General features: G+C 31.1%; 1 protein-coding gene across 4 annotated transcripts in view; it reads right to left on the reverse strand.

Annotated features, from left to right (window-relative positions):
* Window positions 1-348: 348 nt before the first annotated feature.
* The window catches only part of LOC106092874 (serine-rich adhesin for platelets), a 79,339-nt gene continuing 62,047 nt past the window's right edge, over window positions 349-17,640 (reverse strand). For 2 of the 4 annotated variants that reach the window (XM_059364333.1, XM_059364332.1), the window contains exon 10: window positions 349-949. In XM_059364333.1, the coding sequence (XP_059220316.1) occupies window positions 816-949 (134 nt within the window). In that variant the 3' untranslated portion in view covers window positions 349-815. Of the gene's footprint in view, window positions 950-6,842; window positions 8,024-17,640 lie in introns of those variants that run through there. The other 2 variants (XM_059364331.1, XM_013259822.2) reach the window with 1 other exon arrangement.

A 17,640-nucleotide genomic window follows, 5' to 3' on the forward strand; every position in this document is an offset into this window, starting at 1 on the left:
TCAGCTCCACAAAATATGTTTAAAAAAATTAACGGTCCAGTACAGCGGCTAAAATTTTTCTCACTTGCTCCTAAAAGTATGATACATATTCAATGATAAGGTCCTAATTAAAATTATTGTACTTTAATAAAAAAAAAGAAGTGGTTTAGACAGTACATGACATGAGTATCGATTTCGAGCCTAAAATCATGCTTCAAATGAGGCATAAGAAGAACTAGTAGACGCTGAAATGAAACCAAGATCAAACCCGTACGCACATATTTTTTATAATAAAAATTGTAAAGAGCCTTTACTTGGACTGCTGCTGGTTTCATTTTTCCCTTTTACCCCTTGAAACACAACTTTATATTTTCATTAGATATTGTAAATCCTTTATTTTAGTAAATTATTATAAATTTTTGGCTTGAAAATTATTGCTGTAACGCTGTTATAAATTCTTAACTTGAGTAATTGAAGTCGCCGGCATATAAACATTTGTGTAAAATATAGGTATTAAAACTTTGAAAATTAAAGACCGGGTGCCATATTACCGCATACGTGAACGAGTACAAGGGCTCCAAATCTTTCAATTTTGATTTATGTATTTCTTCATTGAACGAGAATTTTTGAAATTTAATCATAAAAATTGAATCTAAAATGTGTATACGATCGTTCAAACATTGACTAAATACGTGATGATAGTTCACTCGATACGAAAGCGTAGTTGATCACGTATGTGTATAATTTGACTCCAGCTTTTTTCATTTAACTATGCAGAGATGATATAGAATATTTTATAAATATTTAATATAATTTTTTTGTCTATTCATATTCTACTACGATTTTGTTCCAAAGATGCCCCTGGGAAACCAAAATGACGAGGCCTTACTGGAAGATCCACGAAATACATCTCCTCCATCATATCCTTTGGCAATTGCATTATAGTAGTTCATGTGATTTGCTCTAGTTGCTGAAATAAAATGAAATAATTATGAATATGAGGAACAAAAAAAAAATTCAATTCAAAAGAGAAGGAATTTGCTCAAAATAACAAGGTTTTGAAGAAAAATATAAATGAAATTTTACAACAAATCCAAGAAAGTTAAATTTCGCAATTTTCAATGAAAATCAAATTTCGACTTTAAAATGCTAATTTCGACAAAATTTTCTTTAAATTTCAGATTTGGACGAAATTTACCAAACCCAATTTCAACGCAAATTTCTAGGTAAATCAAATTTGGACGAAATTTTCTAAAAAAAATCACATTTCGACAAAGTTTTCTATAAAAATTAATTTTCGACAAAATTTTCTATAAAAATCTAATTTTGACGAAATTTTCTATAAAAATCATATTTCCACAAAGTTTTCTATAAAAATCATATTTCGACAAAGTTTTCTATAAAAATCAAATTTCGACGAAATAATAAAATTTTCTATGTAAATAAAAATTTGATGAAATTTTGTTTAAAATTCAAATTTGACGAAATTTTCTAGCAAAATCCAATTTTGAAAAAATTTTCTACAAACATAAAATTCCGACGAAATTTTCTATAAAAATCAATTTTGGACGAAATTTTCTATAAAAATGTAATTTAGACGAAATTTTCTATAAAAAAATTTAATTTGGACAAAATTCTTTATGAAAAATAAATTTCTATAAAATGAACAAGAAAACCAAATTAAAAAAAAAAGATCTGGAAATTTTTTATGAAAATCAAATCAAATTTCGACAAAAATTTTTATGAAAATTAAACTTCTATGAAATGTTTCATAAAAATCAAATTTCGAAGAATTTTTTTATGAAACAAACATATTTCAAGAAAATTTTCTTTAAGATTCTAATTTTGAAAATTTTTTTAAATTCAAATTTTGAACAAAATTTTTTAAATTCAAATTTCGACGAAATTTTCTTTACAATATAGATTAGGACGACATTGTCTATAAAAATCCAATTTCGCCGCAATTTTCTATGTTAATTACATTTTTGTTTGTTTCTCTTTCGAGGCGAGCTCAATGATCGGAGATGCAAATGGAAAAGGAAAGCCAAACATACCAACCACAATGGGACGCATTTCGTCTTTGGTTAGAAGACTTTTTAACCATATTAGGTGTGATGGCTTCAAGGGCCGTGTGTTGGTATGTTGTATTTGAATCGTATTAGTAGCGAAAACGCATCTATAATACAATTACCACATTAACCAAACTCGACAACCTTGCTTATTAGCTGTACTTTTCCCAATGCGTGTATTTTTGTGTAATGACAGACGTTCTTTCGGTGGCAAATTACACTTCTTCCGTACTACACATGATTTTGTGCATCTGTTGGAAGTTGTATTGATGGCTTCGAACGCTAGAAGAAAGAACCATTTTCAACGTTTTAGGTTCTAAATGTACGAATTTCAAAAAAAATCTCTCAGTCTCCCGATATAGTCTCAAAGTATACCTGAATCCCAAAATTTGAGGATCTAGGCCAGTCCGTAAGGAAAGTTCGTAATAGTGCCTAAATTTGTACCTTTACCATTTTCCGTACGTATTTTACTACTATATTGTTTAAGAAGATTGCCCCTGTTCCTTAACGGAATGTTCATGAGCAAATTTGCATTGTTTAACATGCCATTTGCCCCATTGTGGACTAAGATAAATCATTATTTCTTATTTTATACTTTTTAGTATCTAAATGTATGAATCTCAAAAAAACTCTTCTATTGGCCCAATATATACTGTCTCCTAGTCGCCTGTATCTTGTAGTCCCTAAATGTACGACTTTTCAAAAAAAAATGTTCTTGTCCCGAAGTAAATACTGTTAAACTGTACCTGTCTCCAAAATTTATGAGATATAGCTTAATCGGTAACTAAAGTACCAAATAGTACCAATAATAGCACAATATTTCAATTTTGGTACCTATTTCACTTTTTGGTAGCAAAATGTACGAATTTTAAAAAAATCATTTAGTCAACATTTACTTCGTTATTGTACCTACATGACCAATTTCATAGCTCTAGCTTAATCCATAAAGAAAGTAGCAAATAGCGCCAAAATGTGGCCCTTTCAAGTACAATTTTTTGATATTTTTTCTTTCTCAGCAATCAGTTAAGCCAAATATGGAGGTTCTAGCTCTATCGGTTCGCCCTGAGATAAGTTCACCTATTTCGTACCTTTTTGGTACTTTTTAGTACCTAAATATACAAATTTTCAAAATATTAATTTAGTGAACTAACATTGGTTGTTGCAATAGTATACCTATGTACCAAAATTCGGAGCTCTAGCTCAATTTAGAAAAAAAGTACATAATGTACTAACTGCGACACTAAACGTACTTTTTCTATCACTTCCGGTACCATTTTGTGAAATTTTTTCCCAGTCTTATGTTTTTGAAACGTTATTTAATTTGGGCAAACAAAATGCGAGCCATTTCCGTTCGCCCCTTACAAACTTTAAACATTTTCGTACTATTTGGTACTTTTTAGTACCTTAACGTACAGTAATCACCAAACCACCTCTAATCCCGTGCCTATTGCCTAGCTTTAGCCATTTTGACTGGACGTTGATCAGTCAGTTGGTCACGCGTCTCTTTTATGTATATATAGAAAGAGATTTCGAAAAATTTGTTTTTATCAAATTGTATGTCGACTATTTTGAGCAAATTTCTTCCAAACCAAAAATAAAAACATAAATAAATATAAACATTTAAATTACATACATTTTTGTCATTAGTTATTTGCATGTTAGAAATGATATTAGAACACTAAATTCGTGTTTAGGAAAATGTTTAGAAACAAAAAATCTCTATTTATTGTCAATTCATTTGGGATTACTCATTTATTTGTTATTTAAGGGAGAGTGTTTGGTTTAATTTAAATTAGTTATTGACTATTTATACATACATTGAGGCTAAAGACTATGCGATGATTTTTCGTTTATTCTTACAATACACGCTCAATTATTTACTAAGAATTCTAAGACAATGATTTTTTCATTTGTTTCGTTTTGGGTTTTTTGGTATAAATTAAAATTTACTAAATTTTTTAAATTATGTGGCTTAAATCTATACAGAAAAAGGGGTAGGGAGAAAAAAATAAATTTATTTTGTAAATTTGTTACATAATTTTCGTTTCGTTTGTGTGTTTTCTAAGCATAAAAACGGATTGTGCAAGTACAACCTTAAGAAAAAAAAAGATAAATACATTTTTGTGTTTTTTGTTCATTTGTTTGCTTATATAGTATAATTGTATATAAGAGATAAGTAGCAAAACTAAGTACTAAAACTACAAAGAAGCTCTTCGTTGTTGCGTTTGATTTGTGCTTCAAAAAAATGGGGAGGAGCAACGTTTTAAAAATACAAAAACTTTATACAAAATTTGATAGAACAATTGTATAAACTGTTATACATTATATAGGCATAGAATCATAAACACTTTAGCATTATAAACAATATTTCTATAAACCATGTTAAGCCGTTTTACAAATTTTGTGAACTGTTATATAAGGCTTGCAAATAAACATGTATTGTATAACAGATTAACATTTATATCTCAGTTTTACAAAGCATAGGTATAAACTGTTATACAAGCTTCAGAGAAAGTTTGCATATCAAACAAAAAAAAAAGAAAATTGTATAACAATTTGTTTTGTTTTGACAGCTAATTGGCTATTTAACAAGTATAACAGTTATATAAATTGTTGCAGCAATAGTTGAAACAGGGTAATATCATAACAAAATACTATACATGTTTATTTATCCAAATTAAGCAAAATTAGTTCATAATAGTTGTATAATAGTTATAAAACAGTTTTATAACAGTTGTATAACAGTAATAAAAACTTCAATTCTGTTGCGCAATAACTATAAAAATGGCCATATAAACTAGGCATAAAATATTTAAATATTTGTCAAAACAGCTGACGGAAAATTTGTGTATAACAGTTACTTGATACCTTTTACTTTTTGTTTATAAAAGTTGTTTTAACTGTTATACAATTTTTATATACAAATTATGCACTTCGATGCCACATATTGTATTTCTAGAAACATAAGCACAATTAATTCACTATTCAACAAGTATAACAGTTCTATAAATTGTTGCAGCAAAAGTTGAAACAGGACAGTACTATAATTACATAAAATTGTATACATGTTTATTTATCTAAATTAAGGAAAATAAGCTCATAATAGTTGTATAATAGTTTTAAAACAATTTTTTATAGTTGTATAATAGTTATAAAAACTACAATTCTGTTGCACAAGATCTATAAAAATGGCCATGCAAACTAGGCCTAAAATATTTATACATTTGTCAAAACAGTTGATGGAAAAATTGTGTATAACAGTTACTTGATACTTTTTACTCTTTGTTTATAGAAGTTGTTTTAAATGTTATACAATTTTGTTTGTACAAATTATGCACTTTAAAGCGACATATTGTATTTCTAGAAACATAAGCACAATTACATATGAATCCTTAACTATTGTAACATATATATGAACTGTTATACAAGCTGTCCGATACTACAAAAAAATCAAACTAAGTACCAAATCTCTCAACTTTACTTAAAAAACTGATGCATTTCTAAGAATCTTAAACTGTTATACAATAAAGTCATAAGGTGGTATTATCTGTAAAAACTGTTATAACAAATGTTTTGTCTTTTGAAAGTTTTTGTGCTCCAAAAAAACACATGTTTGTAACAGTTTATTCAAATTTGAAGTTCATTTTATAAAGGGTGTATATAATTTGATTAACGAGCTGAGCATAACAGTTAAATTTGTTGAAAACTTCCACAAACACCTATTGTTACAGTTTATATGAAAATCTTCTCAACAAAACTTTGTAGAACTAAGGGACAGCAAGTGTGTTAAATACTAAAAAGTTTTTCTTTATATGTATTAACTGTTATACAAAATTTTTGTTACGCAAAATATGTAGCTCATAAGTTTATACTACATTTCTGAAAACTTGTTACTTGTTAAACTGTTATACAACTACACAAGATTTGTACATCAATTGTATAAAATTCCATACAACTATGTATAAAATATTTAAAAATTGAAAAAAGTATTAAATTGATTATAACAGTTACTTTACAGTTTTTGGAGAAAGAAGATGCATATATGTAGTCAGCAGCATTTAAATTATAAATGTACCCAACATTTTATCACTTTTAAAATGTTATACTAATTGTTATACTATCTTATTTCACACTAACTGTAAAGCATTTATTGAATTTTTACCGATCTTCTACAATCCTAAACTGTTATACAATACCCTTTTATATAAACAATTCTGCACCCTGAAAAAAAAAATAAAATTAAATGTATAAACATACGTATAACAGTTATAAAGGGTGATTTTTTTGAGGTTAGGATTTTCATGCATTAGTATTTGGCAGATCACGTGGGATTTCAGACATGGTGTCAAAGAGAAAGATGCTCAGTATGCTTTGACATTTCATCATGAATAGACTTACTAACGAGCAACGCTTGCAAATCATTGAATTTTATTACCAAAATCAGTGTTCGGTTCAAAATGTGTTCATTCACCGTAACGTTGCGTCCAACAGCATCTTTGAAATAATACGGTCCAATGATTCCACCAGCGTACAAACCACACCAAACAGTGCATTTTTCGGGATGCATGGGCAGTTCTTGAACGGCTTCTGGTTGCTCTTCACTCCAAATGCGGCAATTTTGCTTATTTACGTAGCCATTCAACCAGAAATGAGCCTCATCGCTGAACAAAATTTGTCAAAATTTTAACACATTTCGAACCGAACATTGATTTTGGTAATAAAATTCAATGATTTGCAAGCGTTGCTCGTTAGTAAGTCTATTCATGATGAAATGTCAAAGCATACTGAGCATCTTTCTCTTTGACACCATGTCTGAAATCCCACGTGATCTGTCAAATACTAATGCATGAAAATCCTAACCTCAAAAAAATCACCCTTTAGAAACTGTTTAACAACTCCGTTGCATTATATAAACGTCAAATGTGTGTTTCTTATACTTTTTTAAAGGAATGTTTATATATGCAAATGAGAGACCAACTGTTATACAACCACACTTAACTGTTATACAACTGTATTAAATTTTTATACCACTATGCACAATTGTCTATAAAAACCAATATGATATACTTAACTGTTTTACAACTGTATTAAATTTTTATACAACTATGCACAAATGTATATAAAAACCAATATGACAAATGTTGAATTTCAACAATTGATAACAGTTTATGCTAACAGTTTATGTCAACAGTTTATGTTACACAATTGTGTTACACTTTACAGGAACTGGAAATACCAATTTTATATTTGTTTTATATAAGTAAAAATTTTTGACAAAAATAAAAGAAAAAAAAATCAATTTCCTTTGTCCAAATATATAAATATTATAAACAATAACTGTTGTACAACTATATGCACTTTATGGAAGCCAATATGGCAAGGGACATATCATTGTTTATACCGCTTAAAGATACTTGCATTTTCTTTATGTATAACAGTTCACAAATTGTTATACAATTGTAAACTTCACATGAATTGTACTTATGCCTTCCAAAACTCCTGCAGAACTTAGTCATTTGTGTGTTTTGGGGGAAAAAAGCAAAATTAGTTGATATTTCTTTGTTCAAATAAATAAATAATTTACATTAATAACATATATAATAATAAAAATACATATTTATAGATATAAGAAAACAGTAAGTTCCTTCATAACATTGGTTTTATGGTTCCTCAAAGAAAAAAAGTACAAATTACAAAAATATCAAACTCCTTGATCGCCATATTTCTTGGCTTGATTGTGAGGGCAAGCTGGTAGGCATGGTGGCGATCATTTTACTTCCATAGTCAACATTTCGGTGTGTTACTCGATGATGTACTACCAGTTTCTAAATGTTGCATCAGCAACTGTTGCAAATTCACACGCAAAGCTACCTCATCATTGATGACCTGTTTGATTTGTGTCATATCCTGTTGTAGCTGCCTTATGGCTGTCCATAATTGACGCAATGTTGGTGTCATATCCTCATTTTCCAAACCTACATAGTGTTTGGTGTTCGTTCATTCGATATGTTTGATGTTTTTTTATGGAATTTGTTGTTGTTGAGTGTTTAAATTTTGAAGGATGATTTTTTTGTTGTTTGCAGAATTGAAGTTTGGTTGTAGTTCGAGTAGTTGTAGAGGTTGTAGATTATTTTTGTAGTGGTGGTAGTAGTAGTAGTAGTGGTACAGAAGTGGATGTGCAAAAGAATAAAAAAGAAGAAAGAAATCATAAACACAATGGGCAATGTGTTGTTGGTGATCAGATCTAGTATTTTTACTTATTTTTCTATAAATTAAACTAAAATTGATGAAGTAAATACGAATATAGGGGATTTTTGGGGACTAACTTTAAGAGGATAATAAGTAAGGCAGCTGTGGATTCCTAACAATATAAAAATGTAATTACAATTTCTCAATTATTAAAAGAAAAAAAAATCATATCAACTCATTTAAAAATCTCTGATTTCTATAAATGTAAAATCATTTTATAAGAAGAATAGCCATATAATACTGGTAAACTGTACTCTTCGGCTATCCCAACTCTAATTAAAGGCGATTATACATATCCACTGGAACGGTTTATGAAGACTGGCTGACATCTTTGCGAAAAATTCCCCTATTTAAGACGTATACCTCAAATATTTTTGCAGATCTCGCCGCTAATATATCCCTGCGCCTGAATGTCATATAGATACATGTCCTATGTAAGTATTCTTCAACGTGTGTTCGTTCGTTACGCAGGCTTTAAACCTTGATAACTGTGCGCTAGTCTTTCTCATGCATTCCGAAAGTTCAACTGATTTCTAAAAGAAGAGGCAATGTTGAACAATCAATAGCTCTTGATGTTCCGTTGGGACGATTAATGGTAAACATCAAAAGACGTGATCCAAGCTGGTCGAAGCCGGCAATAGTATGATCTAATAAAGAATCGAGTTATGAATCAACATAGTCGAAATCATTTTTATGTAACGCAGGAATTATCTGCGCACTGATACTTCCTCTAGAACCTGTATTTAAGATTCCATTAAGCAACAGGGGCAAACTTTTCGTATATCAATGAGTGCCGTCCGATTCAAGTTCGAGCTCAATGATAAAGGGCCTCCTTTTTATAGCGGAATCCGGACGGGGTGCCGCAGTGCGACACCTCTTTTAAGGAGAAGTTTTTACATGGCATAGTACCTCACAAATGTCGCCAGCATTAGGAGGGGATAACCACCGCTGAAAATTTTACGATGGTCTCACCAGACTTTGAACCCAGGCGTTCAGCGTCATAGGCGGACCTGCTAACCTCTGCGACTGCTACACAGAAAAGAGTACAATTCGATTTCAATCACGAAATTAAATGATCAAATTAATGTTTTAATTGAAACTGCTTCAATCACGAAAATTATAATATCAATCAGTTTTGAAAAAGGTGATTGAGAAATTTTTTAAATTAAAAAATGCATATTCATTTAAAAAATTATTGAAAATTTTGAAATTTTTAATTAGAATTTTAATTGATTCAAATAAAAACATGACTGGGAATTTTGAAATTTCCGATTAATTTTTTAATTAAATCAATTAAAACGGGCGACCATGACAGAGCTAAAGTGATAGGACGAGAAGTAATGTACATTTTATTGGCTATAAGATCATATTTGAAATTTCAAAAAAATTCCGATTCAAAATGTTTACAAGAACTTACAGTCTTACAACAAAGAATTAAAACTGCTCTAAAACGAAAAATAGGTTAATGTGTTTTTTTGTATTTACCAACATATAACAAATTTTAAATCTGAAGAACTTAAAGGGTTAAACACCGTAATAAAATAGTATTTCATGCATAAACCTATATGAATTCTGTCAAATTCGATAGAATCGGTTAACAAATGGCACATTATTGCAATATTATTCAATATCAGACGAACATATATCTAGGAGTTATATCGAAATCTGAACCGATTTTTTCGAATTTAAATAGGTTTCGTCTCTTGGCCGAAAAGATGCCAGTACCAATTTTGAAGACGATCGGATGAAAGGTGCGACCTGTAGTTTGTACACAAATTAGCATGGACAGACAGACAGACGGACATAGCTAAATCGAATCAGAAAGTGATTCTGAACCGATCGGTATACTTATCTTCCTTCTGGGGTTTACAAACAAATGCACTAAGTTATAATATCCTGTAGTGGTGTAGGGTATAAATAGTTTGTGAATACGGCAATTTCATTGAAAAAGATGAAATTTTCATTCACATTTTTTATTTAAAATTTTTTATATTAAATTAAAAAATGATAAATCAATTAATTTTTTTTTTTTTTAAATAACTTTAACTTCCGTGAAACACAAATTAAGCCCCTCTAGAAATAAAATTGGGAGATCGGTTTATATGGGAGCTATATCAGGTTATGAACCAATTAAGACAATATATGGTACGTACATAGAAAAAATATCACGAACAATTTTTTAATTAATAATTTAAAAATAATTAATCATTTTTAATTGAATCCGGATTTTTTTTCAATTACGATCGTGATTGAAATTTTGGCAATTTTCAATTAAAAAATTAATTGATTAAATTCAATAATATTCAATAATATTTTAATAGAATCTAAAAACAATTTATATATAAAATGTAATTGAAAATGTAATATTTTTCAATTTAACAATAACGGCCAAAACCACTTACTTTTTTATTTTTGTCCCTCAATTCGCGTGCCAATTTATTAAAAACAGCTGATTTTATAGAGTGAAAACAGCTGTTTCCATTGAATTGGCAAATTTTGGACCCGACACGATCTTGTACCCAAGAAGCACGATCATTTTCAAAAACCTTTAAAAAAACCGTTAAAACTGTTAACCGTAAAAAAAACTTTTAGGAGTACTTGTTACTAGTTTGGTAAATATAATTTGTGGGCCAAATGCATAAATAACTATATTTCTTAGAATTTTGCTTAAAATGGAACTGCAGAGACAAAATTGGCTCTTAAAGTTAGCTACTGAACTAGATGGTGGTGCCAACTGGTTACTGGCTGGACAACTGGCAGATTGCTGGTTAACAGATTTTGGCTTGAGTAGACATATTGGCGATTGATAGTTTCTTTTCTTATTGAGCTCGAAGAAAAGTACCCTGATATGATCCAATGTTCGTCTCAAAGAGTCATGTTTCTACCGTTGCACAGCTCACTAAGTAGTGAGTAGGTGGATGAAAGCATGTAATCGTTTTGGGGCTTATCAGACTGATGATGGAACTTTGGTTAGTTCCAAAATGCGATCCCTGTATGCATTTATAGAACACCACATTTTGCCTTAATTTTTTATTTTGTTTTCATTTCTAAATAGATGCAAAACTAAAGCCAATTGGTTTCAGCTGGACAAAGAAATCCAACAATAATATGTTTTTATTATACCCACCACCTTAAGATAGGCGGTATATTCATTTAGTCATTCCGCTTGCAACACATCGAAATATCAATTTCCGACCCTACAAAGTATATATATTACGGATCGTCGTAAAATTCTAAGACGATTTAACGATGTCCGTGTGTCTGTCCGTCCGTCTGTTGTAATCACTCTACAGCTTTCAAAAATTGAGAAAGCGAGCTGAAATTTGGCACAGATACGTCTTGTTGATGAACGCTGGTTAAGTTTTTAAATGTGCCAAGTCGAATCATATTTGGATAAAGCTGCTGTATAGACCGATCTGCCGATAAAGAGTTTAATGCCCATAAATGCTTTATTTTTTATCCGATGAAATTAGCTTTTTAACACAGTCGGCTGAAATTTAACACAGTCGGTTATTTTAAGCCTCCCGACATCTGTCCTAAATATGGTTCAGATCAGACTATATTTAGATATAGCTGTAATATAGACCGATCTCTTGATAAAGAGTCTAAAACCCACAAATGTTTTATTTTTTAAACTATTTCGCTGAAATTTGAAACAGTGAGTAGTTTTAGGCCTCCCAACGTAGAACCTAAATATGGGTCCAAAACCTTAAATCGAGCGATCATTCTATATGGTAGCTATATCCAAATATGGACCGATCTGGGCCAAATTGCAAAAAGATGTCAAGGGGCCTAATGCAACTTTCTGTCCCAAATTTCAGCAAAATCGGATAATAAATGTGGCTTTTAAGGGCCTACGACCCTAAATCGGGCGATCGGTCTATATGACAGCTATATCCAAATCTGGACCGATCTGGGCCAAATTGAGGAAGGATATCGACTGGCCTAACACAACTCACTGTCCCAAATTTCAGCAAAATCGGATAATATTGTAAATGTGGATTTTATGGGCCTAAGAACCTAAATCAGCGGATCGGCCTATATGGGGGCTATATCAACATATAGTCCGGCATAGCACATCTTCGAACTTAGCCTGCTTATGGACAAAAAAAGAATCAGTGCAAAGTTTCGGCTCAATATCACTATTTTTAAAGACTGTTGCATGATTTCAACAGACAGACGGACGGACATGGCCAGATCGTCTTAGATTTTTAAGCTGATCAAGAATATATATACTTTATAGGGTCAGAAATGGATATTTCGATGTGTTAAAAACGGAATGACAAAATTAATATACCCCCATCCTTCGGTGGTGGGTATACAAATTTGGAAAAATAAAATAAAAAACATTTACTGTTTAAAACCGGTAAGGAAGGGCAAAAGTCGGGCGGTGCCGACTGTATAATACCCTACACCTACCCTATAAGTACAATGTGGGAGCTATATCCCATTCTGACCCATTTTTGATGAACCTCGGCGAGCAAAAATATGTTCAAACTGTAATAACTATGGTTGACAAATGACAACATTATTGCAAATTACCCAAAATCTGACGAACATATGTATGGGAGCTATAACTAATACTGAACCGATTTCTATGAAATTCATTCAGTAATGTCACCAGACAACATTATTGCAAATTACCCAAAATCTGACGAATATATGTATGGGAGCTATAACTAATACTGAACCGATTTCTATGATATTCACCTGTAATGTTGAGTCATTAGAAAATCCTTTCTGCCAAATTTCGAGAGAATCGGGTAACAAATTACCATTTTATTACATTATTACTGCAAATAGGACGAACATATATATGGGAGCTATATCCAAATCGGAACCGATTTCTATGAAATCCATCTGTAATGTCGGGAGTTATAAGAAAATTTTTCCTGCCAAATTAAGAGAAAATCGGTTAACAAATGATCATTTATAAATAAGATAGCGTCGAACGCTTAATGCTAGCCGCCGAAATATTTCTATTTAATGTAGGTCATTGGGGATTGCAAATGGGCGAAATAGGCTCAGATTTGGATATAGCTACCATATAAAGTGGTCCGTAGATTTTATTTCTTGAATCCCTTGAAGCCGCAATTGTTTTCCGATTTGGCCGGTATTTTACACGTAATGTTTCATTAAGACTTTCAAAAATCTTGCCAAGTATGATTCGAATCCATTTATAACCTCAGTTAACTTCCATATAAACCGATCTCTCTATTTGGCATCTTGAGCCCCTGGAAACCGCAACTGTTGTCCGTTTTGGCTGAAATTTTGCCAATTTGTTAGGAGATCGCATTTTTTACCCAATCATCACAAGAACGTTTATCCCTTAGAAAGAACTATATCCTACTGGGGACGATGTGTCGGCATGGGTTATCGTAAACCGATCTCATAATATTTGGACCAAAAGGAAACAAATGGTGGATATGCGTTTCAAAAAAAAAAAAAACTTGGATTTTTGGGACACTCTAAGATGCACCCAGGCAAAAATATTGAAGTTTGATAGAAACTGATTTTTTATAATAGAATCCACAGCTGCCGAAAAAAATATTTAAAATAAAAATTTTAAACTAAAGCACTGAGATGAACAAACAAAAGGCATTTTTAATGATAAAACTGAAGTTTAAAATTATTAAAAAAATAAACTTAAAATAAAACAAATACACTTCATAAATTGCTGCAACTGGACAATCAACTTTACAACGATAAAAAAATAAAACAATAACAATAATCATTTAAGAAACAAAACAAATTGTAACAATTATTAAATTATAAAACTAACAAACAAAAAACAATATTAATATAAACAATAACTCGCACTAATATTAGAGAAAAACTAAATCAATATTACTTCTAACAAAGTATAACAGTTGTATAACACTTAAAATATTAACATCAATGGAGAGCGAATACTAATGTGGCTTTGCCTAATTATGTTTTTCTTTAAGTTTTTTTTTTGCTCATACGAGTATTTGGAGAAAAAATAAAATAAATAAAATTCAAATGTTTCTGGTTTATTTTGTTGTTTAAATGTTTTGTATATTTATTTATATGTTTTGTTTTTTAGTTTTAATTATTTACTTATTAATTTATAAGTACATACAAAAAAGCAGACAAACTTTTAGTTTGTATTAATTCGTTTGTTAACATTAAGTTTTGATTGTTGATATATTTACGTTTTTGTTCTTTAAGTTCTAATTTGATTAATTACTTTTTTTGTATTCTTTGGCAAAATGTTAGTAAGAATAAAGTTTTTGATTTTTATTTGATTTTGTATAGTGTATAAGTGTATAAGTGTGTATATGTGTGAATAATGGTGATTATATCCAAATGTGTGTAAGACAGAAATTTTGAATTTTTTTTTTTGTATTCTTATAAAAAAAAAGTTCTTCTCTTGATTGACAATTGCCTTTAATTATTTTTTTAATAAATTCCTATATTTAAGAACTTTGTTTCAAAAGGTGTGGCGAGTATAAATCTCAATTTAAGTAAGCTGTATCCCAGCTAACTAACCAAGATATAACTTAGTTTGTAAGTAGCCAACCAATAAATTCGTAAGTTAAACCTTGCAAAGGAACCTGAATCTAAAACAGTACCCTGTCAATGTATAGCATTTTTTAGGAAGATAATTTCCAATTGTAGGAATACATGGGTAAAAAATAGAAAAATTTTTCTAGATCTATTTTCTTAGAAAAAGTGAAATACAATTTAATGAAAATAACTCCAAGCTCTTTAATATAAAAATAGCTGTCATATATCTTTTTCAATTATTTTGTTTAAAAAATTTCAATACCAGCCTTTTTATGAATTTACTAAACAATGTTTTTATTTTTTTTACAATTTAAATACCATGCTTTTTTTTAAATCTTGTCAATCAATAAACCTCAATAATTTGTTCAAGTGTTGTTTTCAGTGTAAAGGGTGTACATAAAAATTTTTTTAAATTAAAAATTGTCATCTAATTTAAAAGTAACTTTATAACCTAGTTTAGATTATTAATCAAGTATACCTGTTTTGTTGTGTTATCATGTTCTAATTTATAAAAAAGATTTTAATTTTTATTCAGTTTTATAAAAAAAAATTGGAAATATTCCCTAGTTACTTAGAGTTAATTTTAGAAATTTCTAACGAGTACTACTCTTAACACAGAATCTAATCGGCCGTTTAAAAAAAATTAGCTTTTTAGTTTAGAAATGTCTACTGAAATAATTTCGATACTCGTAGTACCCTTAAGTGTGTAAGAGTTAATTTTTTGATCCTAATGTTTTATATAATAAAAAAAAGTTCGATTTTTAAGCATGTATATATTCGTTGTTTAATTAAATTCTTGTAAAATATTTAATCAAAACCTAAAAAAATTATCACTCAGTCTAACATAATTAATTTAAAAAAACTGCTCTCATGGTGGTCAAAATGTAATTAAAGCTTTATGTGTCTTTGTAAAAAATTATAACAAATTTATAGAAATCAATTGTCATGGATAATATAAGTCTGAAGTTTCCAATTCAATAACAACAAGTAAAAACGCCGTGCCGTACCGAACTTTGCATAGCCACAACCATGGCTATATTTATAATCTTCTTTTATCGTAACTCTTCTATACTTGGACTCTATATCGACTATATGACGATCGGGACATATTTGGTTCAGGTACCGCGAAGCCTTATACAAGTTATAGATTCAAATTTCAGAGAAAACGGTTAATAAATTGGCTATTATGAGCGTAAAATCCTAAATCGGTAGATCGCACTAGACGACCGCTATGTCCAAATAATAAATGTGGACCCCAATCGATTCGTTTGCCCTAGCACAACTCACTGTTCCAAATTTCAGCCAAATCGTGTATAAAATGCGCTTTTTAAGTGCCTAAGACCTTAAATCAGCATATCGATCTATATGGCAGCAATACCTAAATAAGTTCTGCTGTTGACTCTGCTCGGTTCGGCAATCGGTGACGTAGACCAACTCACAATTCCTAATTTCAGCTACATTGAATAAAAAATACGCCCTTTAAGAGCCAAAGTCGGCAGATCGGTCTATATGACAATAATATCAAAGTGTGGTATGATGTGGACCATGCTCGGTTCGGATATCGGGTGGCCCAATCCAACTCACTATTCCAAATTTAAACGAAATCGGGTTATAAATGCGGTTTTTATTAGCTAAAGACCCTGAATCAGCAGATCGGTCTATATGGTAACTATCTCCAAATATGGTCCGACCTCGGCCCTACTCCGTTCGGGTATCGGATGCCCTAGTACAACTCACTGTTTAAAATTTCAGCGAAATCGGATACTAATTACGTCTTTTATGAGCTCAAGACCCTAAATCAAAATTTCGGTCTATATTGGCCCGTTCAAGAACATAACCTGCGAATTAAAGAAATTTACGTCTGTGCAAAATTTCAGCTCAATGTGACAACTAACTGTGAGCACCACACAGGCTGGAACTTTTAACTCCGATCTGTGTGGTGTTCATTGTTATCACGAGAAGCTTAGCTATGTCCACAGGTTGCGGATAGTGGAATGCTTCATAAGGAATAGCTGCAATGGCAGTCGCGGACAATCGGCGGTATAGAGTGGAGAGTCTCAGTGAGAGGCCGGGTGACGCCGGCTCTTGCATACATATTGAGTGCCAATGATGCTCGATATGACAAGGCGAGTTGTTGGCGCCTTTATATAACCAAAGGCCATAAAGTTCCCGCGGCAATCGGTCCTTTGAACCGGAGCGAGCTTGCTCACCTATAGGAGTTAGATGAGGATCGCTACCTCCACATATAGACATGTGGCTACAACAACAACGGACAGACACACGGACATTGTTAAATCGTCTTAAAATGTTACGACGACCCGAAATATATATACTTTGCAGGGTCGAATATTGATATTTCGAATAAAAATATAAAAACTACCAGCGGGGCGCGATCACACACTCCAGTCATTAAATACAAACTTTGTACCAAGGTACTATCTAGTACCATATAACTATTTATTACCAGGGTTGCAGTGCAAATTTTCGAATTTGCCCACGAACATTTCATTAGCAACAGAGGGGATACTTCTATCATATCAATAAGTGGTGTCCTATACAAGTTTAAGCTCAATGATAAGGGAACTCATTTTTAGTACCAAGTCCGAACGGCTTGCCGTAGAACGACACCAGTTATTAGAGGCATTTCAAGGCTGATTACCTGGGAAGGCGATAACCACCACTGAACATTTGTTGTGTGTTCTCGCCAGGATTTGAACTCATGCCTTCAGATTCAAAGACGGCCATGCTAACGTCAAAGCTGCGGTGCCCACAAGCTACCAGAACGAGGGTACTATGTAGTACGAGGGTACTA

Source organism: Stomoxys calcitrans, chromosome 3 (genome assembly GCF_963082655.1).
Source record: "Stomoxys calcitrans chromosome 3, idStoCalc2.1, whole genome shotgun sequence".
Classification (NCBI taxonomy): Eukaryota; Metazoa; Arthropoda; class Insecta; order Diptera; family Muscidae; genus Stomoxys; species Stomoxys calcitrans.